The 8,818-nt window shown below is 39.5% G+C and overlaps 1 protein-coding gene across 1 annotated transcript in view; it reads left to right on the plus strand.

Annotated features, from left to right (window-relative positions):
• The window catches only part of COG3 (component of oligomeric golgi complex 3), a 33,856-nt gene extending 25,435 nt beyond the window's left edge, over nucleotides 1-8,421 (plus strand). The window contains exons 18-23 of the mRNA XM_064440846.1: nucleotides 715-803; nucleotides 903-1,037; nucleotides 2,250-2,325; nucleotides 3,938-4,065; nucleotides 4,973-5,071; nucleotides 6,281-8,421. Of these exons, the coding sequence (XP_064296916.1) occupies nucleotides 715-803; nucleotides 903-1,037; nucleotides 2,250-2,325; nucleotides 3,938-4,065; nucleotides 4,973-5,071; nucleotides 6,281-6,310 (557 nt within the window). The 3' untranslated portion in view covers nucleotides 6,311-8,421. The remainder of the gene's footprint in view (nucleotides 1-714; nucleotides 804-902; nucleotides 1,038-2,249; nucleotides 2,326-3,937; nucleotides 4,066-4,972; nucleotides 5,072-6,280) is intronic.
• The last annotated feature ends 397 nt before the right edge of the window (nucleotides 8,422-8,818 follow it).

An 8,818-nucleotide genomic window follows, 5' to 3' on the forward strand; every position in this document is an offset into this window, starting at 1 on the left:
TAGGATAATAAATGAATGACATTAGGGCAATAAGCCATATTGAAACTGAAGTGATAATTTTCTTTTTCCCAATTTGACTAGATTTCAGGTTGACAACCTCCTGCTAACACTATAGGAATAATTTCAGTATCTTGTCTTAATTACAAACGTCTTGGGAATTCTTGTTCTTGGGAATTCTGTACAGACCACGAACATGAGTGTGTATCAACCTCAATATTTTGTTTAGTCCTACCTAAAATAATTAATCACAGAGGGAAAGAGTGCCAGTTCTAAGTTACTTTATGCAACAATACTTGGTTTTCCCAGACAATGTGGGCAAAATTCTGCATATTGTTTGTAAATGCTTAACTACAGAGCTTATGTAAAAGTCTTTCACTTGTAGATATAGTTACAAAAGGAAAAGAGCTCACAATTTGCGTGCTGATAGCTTTACAGCTAGTATCAGTCATTTGTTAGGTTCAGGTAACGTATTCATCTGTTTAGACTTTGCAACTATTAGATTCAGGTTTACCATAGGTGCAATTAAAAAATAGTGGATCGAGCTTTGTGTGCTTCCATGCATGTGCACTTGTGCATCCACACCTAGTGGTAGTGGAATCATTAATGTTACAGTCCTAATCATGATAGGCCATTTTTTATGTTTATTATTAAAGTTTTTAATTCCTGGAGCTGAATCCCATTGACTTACAGCGTGAGTGAATTTCTGATTCACAGATGCAGCATTTAAAATCCTGAACCCTAAGGCAGTTTCAAGATTTTTTAGACTAAACAGCAACAACGCCTTGATACAGTTCTTACTGGAGGTAATACGGAGTCTTACTGCATTAAGAAAAATTGGGTCATGTAAGTGGGTGGTGATCTCTGGCAAATAAAAAGGAGAGAATTGTTGTCTTCTGTTCAAGGGTACTCCAGAAATCAGAGAGCATTATATCGACTCTAAGAAAGATGTAGATCGTCATCTGAAATCGGCTTGTGAGCAGTTTATTCATCAACAAACCAAACAGTTTATAGAACAGCTGGAGGAATTCATGACAAAGGTACAAACATGTTGTATGTTCGTTAACCTAACTGAAATACCAGTAGGACAAGGGAATTAGTACTTAAATTGGGTGTAGGAGAAGCTGCTAGTTCTGTCTGATCAGCTGAAGATGATGGCATTTGCCATTACAAGGTTGTGCTTCCCTTTAAGTTCCAACAACAATTTTCCAGGCATTTTTGAGATTAACGGGTTAAAGGAACGTGACATAGTTTGCTTTTTGAAAGCAACCCTTACGCTCTTTGATTAAGAAGCATGAATGTTTCATTGAGTTGAAACAGGCCTGTGAAAGTTGGCAGGAGCTTCTTCTGTTTGCAGGAGAACTCCTACCTTGACTGAATTTGTGAGCCTTCAAAAACGATCTTGGGTTATGTGTGTTCTTGAGGGAGGTCTTAGAGTATAGCTGTGATGTGTGTTAATTAAAAGTTTCTGTTCTCAGTAGATTTTACACTGGTGAGGTGCTTGCTGAGCAGGACTTCCCTCCCAAGTCCTGTTTGTGACAGAAACTCCTGATAAAAGTTGGTCAGAAGGGTTAGGCATTCTAGGGGTTAGGAACAAGAAAGATGTCTTGTTACAATACACCTGCTCTAGAGCTTAGGATTTCTAGGCATCATGAGAAAACCACGCAGCAGGATCTGTTACTTCTGGAAAATGAAGTGTGTGATGTGGATCCTAATGCACTGAGAATACGTGGTATGACATCTCAGAAGCTGGGGCTACGGCATTGCATGGACATCACAAATACCCCAGCTGCTGGTTTTTGAGAATTTGGAAGATTACAGTATTGAATTCACTGGTGCCTGTCATGCTGGGGTGAGGGGACAGTGGCGTGCCTAAAATATGGGTGGGTAACCAGTGAGATTGATAGATTGTCCAGGTGATCCTAACGATTCACTGGGAATTTGAGGAGTTTGACTAACCTGCTTAAGGATAAATATCTTTTGAGGTTTTGTATCCTTAGGTGCCCAAGTGTCTTTGCAAATTTAATCTCATTTTGAATTTTACTTCCAAGAAATGATCATGGTTGTAATTTTGAATTATTTATCTGTCAAACTGCTTCCCCTGTGTGTTTTTAAGTCAGGGCATAGGAAAGAGCGAGCAGGGGAGTTTCCGTACACTGCAGTATCTAAGGGACATGTGCAATTGGTACTTGGCCACTCTGTTGTGAATTTGACTGAAAGAAACATAATTTTGTTGATTGTACTTGTTTTAGGTAGCTGCTTTAAAAACAATGGCCACTCAAGGAGGTCCCAAGTACAGCCTTTCGCAGCAACCTTGGGCGCAACCAGGTATTTTTGTTTTATATTCGTGTTACCTCTGAGGTGCTTGTGGGCTAATAAAGCTGTGATCATTTACTACTTTAAGACTTCTAAAAACCCTTCATCAAATGGAGAAGACGACCCTTTCAATTCACCATTTTTGGTAGAGCAATGTAAGCTGCATTATATAGGGCTCAGGTATTTCAGAATGTCATTTTTCTCTGTGCCTGACTTCCAAAACATAGGAATCTGAAAAGCTGGCCTGATTAATTTGGACTGTGAGACTGTGATTGATTTGGAAAAATTCTATGTACTTAAGAGCTGTCTACCTTTTTCTTGAAAATCCTGGCTGCCATTTTTACCTGTGTGCTGGTTTAAATGTCTTAAGACACCTCTAAATCAAAACATGACAAACTTCAGGATATCTATTTAATTGGTGCAGTACATGAATGACAAGTATTTCTCAAGCTGTGACTGTTCTTGCATGAAAACAGCTTTTCTGCAAGTGTATACAGAATGTGCTTGAGGAATTATTTGATTACGTTAAAATGAAGATTTTGCTTTCCAGTTTTCCTGTCAGTATGCAAAAATGGAATTCAGCTTTGTTTCCCTCTCCTTAAGAAGTCAAATGTGAAGGCTTCATAGGAACATTTGGAATCTTTTAGATGTTCCTGAGTTGTTTTGCTCTTCCAATTACAAAGTTGTGCTTGTGGGTGACACTGAGAAATGTGATTATTCCAATTCATACGTTGGAACCTTCTGTTGCGTCGTGTTCTTAAAATGCAAAGCCAGCCACATTCATTCATAATTCAGTGCTGCTCAATGGGTCAGACACTGTGAAAGGCTAACTCGAGCTTCTGCTTAACATCTCCTGCTTCTTCAGGAGTATTTTTAATGTTTGTTTGGAGATAATTATGTGTGTAGAGGCAGACCGAGGCAGAGCTTCTGCTGTTTCTTGGAGTCATTTGTCTGGGAAGCAGGAGTAGGCAGAAAATTAGATAGAGTAGAAATTGAGGGAACAAAAATAAACATAGTGTATTAACTTTGGTACTTCAAAGCTACAAAACATATTTTTCCCCTGCCCTTTAAGCAAAGATCATTAAGTAAAATCATTTAAATACCTAGCAGTAAAGAAAGAGGATCTTGTCCGAGAGAGGATTCCTGTCTGGTTGATTCAAATCCAGATGGCTGTGCAGCCTTTCTTCGTACAGACATGGCCTGCAGTCAGTAAGGAGAATTTGTCATATGCTGGTCTCTTTACTAGCACTGTTTATTTCCTAGCAGTTTCTTTTCCAGGTGAGTTTTCTGGGAGGGAGCCTATGTGGAACTTTGGTGCTGTTGGAAGGCTGTAACTTCAGGAACCTCAGGAGGATGCGGCAGCTTGCAGAAATGTGTCGGATGCATTTTCTGCAGGGAAAGAGGGGCTGATGTCTTGAGTAGGTCCTAAAAGAAAAGTCTTGTCTGGCATGTTGTGGTCATACGATGGGTTGATTCTGCACAGCCCAGTCACTCCCTCTTTCCCTTTCACTCAACCCTGTGGTTACGATCAGCCGCAGTAAAGCTGAGGTGATATTCTAGAGTGTAGATTTCAACTAGCAGAATGCCATTTTAGTCTGTTAAGCATGTTTTCTTTTACTTTCAGCAAAGATCAACGATCTGGTCTCTTCCACTTACAAGACAATAAAAACAAAGCTGCCGTCAACGTTACGAAGCATGTCATTATACTTGTCCAATAAAGATACAGAATTAATCTTGTTTAAGCCAGTCAGGGTGAGTATTGCTAGATGTACTTCAGCCTGTTATCCTATAGGTGTTGGGTCTTTGTTTAGTTAAAGGCTTTAAACACATTTTGTGGGATTGTTCACCTTATATTTCTGCGTGTGTACGGTTATATGTATAATATGTCTATATAAATGTATGTATGCATATATTTGTAAGTGTGTATATACAGACACACGTACATACACGTACCTGTATATCTGTGGAGTTATTCTAGGCTACCAACCCAGTCAGTAAACATGTGACAAATACCATGCACATGCAATAGTGAACAGACTTTTACAGTCAATGTGGTATCCCTGATCTGAGAAGCCTGTTGAAGTGAAATTTTTTTTTAAAAAAATCTAATATGTTTTATAATGATATGTTTAAGCTTAACAAAAAAGAGCCATCCTGCTCTCCAGTGTGCTCAGCCTACACAACACAGACGTTACAGGGAAGCAACTGGTTCTGTTCATTCTGCGCACCTTCCAGTCAGCACCATATGAGCTACTGTAAAGAAAATTAACTCTGTTCCAGACAAAACCAGTACGGCTTGGTCAGTTATGCATGGGCAGAAGTGCTGGAGGTGGAGAGAATGATACCGATTCAATGGGACACCCACTGTAAACCTGCCAGAAAGAGCTAAGCTTGAGTTTTAAGCTTCCAGGTTAAGTCTGTAGGACTCGGTGTTTCAGCTTAGCACATCTGAGCTGAAGTTTTTCTGTCACAGCCAACATGGGTTCCTTGTGGCTGTTTTGGGTCTTGTTTTAAAAGAAAAGCTCTTAAAGCTGGACGGCTTCTCCCTACGTGGTCACTTCACTAGCTATTCCATGTACATCGTGCTTATTCTGGTTCATGTTTGAGATGGGTGTTGTGTTTCTTTTAACACTGAGTTTTTTCTTCTTTCCTTTAAAAGAATAATATTCAGCAAATGTTCCAGAAACTCCATGCTTTATTAAAGGAAGAATTTAGTAATGAAGATCTCCAGATCATAGCTTGTCCTTCAATGGAACAGGTATATTGATGCTCCCTGTTTTATCAGTTGCTCGTTCATGTGACGGGCTTTTTTAAACATTAATTGTTCATTTTTAGTATTTTCAGTCTTCAGAATCCTTATTTATTTGTTATCCCTCTTAGTCCTGGATGGTTAAACTCAGGGCTTCATCTAAATCTAGGCTCTCAGCTAAAAGGGGGTTTTGTTTGGGTTTTTTGTTATGAATATCCAATAGAGTTGTTAAACTGAAGGTGGTGATTGATGTTGCTGGGTATTGAATTGTACAACATCATGGTAGAGTCTTGCCATTTCTGGGCATTGTCTTTTTGGGGAAATATCAAGGCTAGTGAATACTTTAAAAAAGCCTTTGCGTGTGAAGGCAGTCTTGCTTTTGACAAATACAAGAAGGAGCAACTTTTTACATTTAGAAAGCATGAGAAAGAATTGCAAGGGTTCATTTGAAGTAAATTGCATTGGGAAAATGTGCAGATATTTGCAGAAATGTAACCCTACATGATAAAGTCTTTAGTCTCAGATGATTGGGGTTAAGAATTCTCTGCATTAGGATGCTCTGACAGAAACCAAGTAGGTTTTGGAAAAAATCTTGCTTTGACCTTAGTGGTCCAGGGAATGTGGATAGAATTGTGATTATCCCAGGATGCCAATATTTAAACAGATCATCTAGTTTACGGATTAGAGGACGTTGCCTGCAGTGAATGTGGCCACAGGGATGTGTGGTGAGTAACCTGGAGCACAGAGTGGGAGTGCTGCACTGGAAGGAGGTGGGGATATCCTAGAGGAGGTGGCTTCCCCTAGTTGTTTAGGATCACTTCTACAAACTGAAGTGTATGGGAAACCATGTTGTAATCTGTGGGGAAATAAGTATTGCAGAGGATCCCAAATGTGTTTCAGGTATCTAAGATGAACGTTCATTTTTCACCAGTGCGCGTATCTTTTTGGAATTCCTTGAGAAAGCATGAAGTCATCTTAGAAACTTTGACGCAGTAGGTTGTTGTGACTGCTGAAGTGACTAGTAACATGGTCAACAATTGCATTTTAAAAAGGCTGTGAGTAGGCATTTGACTGGAAATTTTGGCCAGTTGTTTTGTAGCTGTCTTCTGATTGGTCTAAGACTATATGCTTCCTGGGAATCCTGTTTAAAGGTTAAAATATAAGACATAAATTCTGAAATTTAGCTGCTCTAATGTAAGCTTTCTTTTCATCTTTCAGGTGAACTTACTTTTATCGATGTCCAAGTAGCCAAACAGTGAGGCTGCCTGAAATAAGCTTTAGCTGAACGCCAGGCAGTGAAGGGAAAGTGAAGAAGTTTGCTTGAAGTAAATGAAGGATCCCACTGTGTAGTCCAGTCGGCATCAAAACTACCCAGGCTGCTTAACCCTGTTTTAGGAAAAAAAAAAGAAAAAAAACCATTAAAGGTATTCCTGTTCGTTGGCTTGAGAAGTGGGGGGCAGGGGAAGAAAACAAAACAACAACCCCTTTGCTGATCACTCTTATGGAAACTCAGTTACTGCCTTATCCAGATGTTTTCAAAGCTGAAATCCTGGTTTCTTTGGTTTTATGTAAAGCCTTTCTTGCTTTTCTTTAATAAGCTGATGTGTATGCAATGAAAAGCTGTGCTTTCAAAGACACACTGGAGATAAAGCGCAGGGACTCAAATGGGAGCGGTGATAGGTATTTGTGAGGCTTGGAGTTAAAGCCAATGGTATGACAATTTGACTTAAGCAGGCATGCTCCAATTTTTCTTTAACTGCCCCAGAAATTCTGGTAATCCACCACGTGCTTGAACATAATTCAGAGGTTCTTAGCTGGGAAAACTTTATTTTCTGCATGTGCAGCATTTCTTGAAACACTGGATGTGCTGTTTTTCTTGCACTGTTGCGATGGGGAGCTGTGAGGTCTGACCTGAAGTTTCATGCTCTAACCTTCCTCCGTGTAAAGAATCTCAGTTCCTCGGGATTTGCAATGGAAAGCTGTGCAATATAATTTCTCTTGTTTCTGAGGGAACTGCGTATTTTCAGATGCTTTACAGCAAAACTTAGCATTGAGATTCTCAGGTATTTAGTTTTAAGGTTAGAGCTGGTTTTTTTGCCTTGTGCAAGATTAAATGGTGGTTGTTTAAAGTGGGGACTGGGACTGGAACTTGTACAGCCGCTGTGTGTCGGAGTAGGTGCTAGTAAGGGTGTGTGGGGATGCCAGAAACGGAATGTGCAAACTTGTCATATCAGGATGGTAAACGGGATAAGTACTCGGTAACTGGTAAACAACGCGTGGTGTTCGGCATGCATCAGTTGGTCATTATTTCAGCAAGCGGAACTCTAAACACTCGGCCGTTACTCGAATGAAACATTACAAGCAGCTTCAGGGTGTCTCAGTGGTTCAGTCTTCATTGTGCAGCACTGCAAAAGAAAATGACTCACATGGCAGATTTTTAACTTATTTATAATGTAGTTTTAAGTATGTAGAAATTTCCAGGCACATCAGTGGTGTTTTGATTTAATAATTTTCTTGTTACAAATCATGTGGCTGGAGACTAAGGTGGTAGGATTTAAAGCTACCATGAGAAGTGTTGCAGCGGTGGTGCGGAGGTACACAAATGGTACTTATAGGACCTTACATGACTCCTTAAAAATTAACTAACGGAACTAATGAGGAAGAAAACTTGCCCTTTCTTTTTACTTATGTAGAAATACAGGCTGTAAAATAATGTCCAGTGCATTGTAATATATGTATATTTGTTTTTTATAAAGCTTTACAGGACTGCGTGGTTGCTGTACAGAGTTAGGACTTACTTAATACAGATATTGTACAGAAAAAGACGTGAAGGGAAAACCATTGCAGTAGTTGTCCTTGTGCTTGGGATCTTCCCTCTCTTGGAGCACCCAGACAGCTCTAGGACAGTGGGCTGAAGGATAAGAAGAGCAACCAGTTTATACAGCCTGTTTGCTAAACAAACATTTGTTTAAACATGTACAGTTTCAGATATTTACGTTTACAAATAGTGTAAATACTTTCAAAAGATTAATTTAAGATGCTTTATATTATCTGACTAGAAACTTGCTCTTTTTAATTTTTTTAAATAAAAATGTTGCCACCTATTTTGGTCCAAGAGTAAAGCTTTATTCTGTAATCTGAGGCTTGTCTGTCAAGATAACTGTAATACAGAGACAGTAAACATCCTGTAAGCACAGGCAGTGCGTCGCTGAGAAGAAATGTTCTTTTTTTAGCAGAGAGAATTGACTTTGTTTAGCACAGATGTATACCTGAGTGCTGAATGTACAGCTAATTGCTAAAGTAATGCCTCTTTATGGTTATAATAAAAGTAAATTTGTATTTTCTTTACTGACAAACGATCTTGTGTGAGTAAATGGTCTCTTTGCTTGCAATTTTGTTAGGGGGAAGAAACTACAACTGTAGTACAAGAACATATTTTAACTTGTTGGCTTTTCCTAAGAGACAACTTGGGAGCTGGTGGCAGAAATCACAAGGATTATTTTATTTGATAGCTGTTCTTGTTGCCTGGTTACTCACAGACTCACCTACCCGTAGTTTCTCATTACCACATACTGTTCTTCTGGCCCTTGGTATGGTAGAAACCCATCATCCAGAGGCTTGTGGTTTGTCCCCTGTAATGTCATGGTGAAGCTTCCCTTCACCCTCTGGCTTTGACAACGTCATGCGCGTGAACTAACCTAAGGGAAAACGCTCCTTTCTTATGGAACTCAGTTTCTCGCTGACTGGTATGGGGCA

The sequence above is a fragment of the Phalacrocorax carbo genome, chromosome 1 (assembly GCF_963921805.1).
Source record: "Phalacrocorax carbo chromosome 1, bPhaCar2.1, whole genome shotgun sequence".
In the NCBI taxonomy this organism is placed as follows: Eukaryota; Metazoa; Chordata; class Aves; order Suliformes; family Phalacrocoracidae; genus Phalacrocorax; species Phalacrocorax carbo.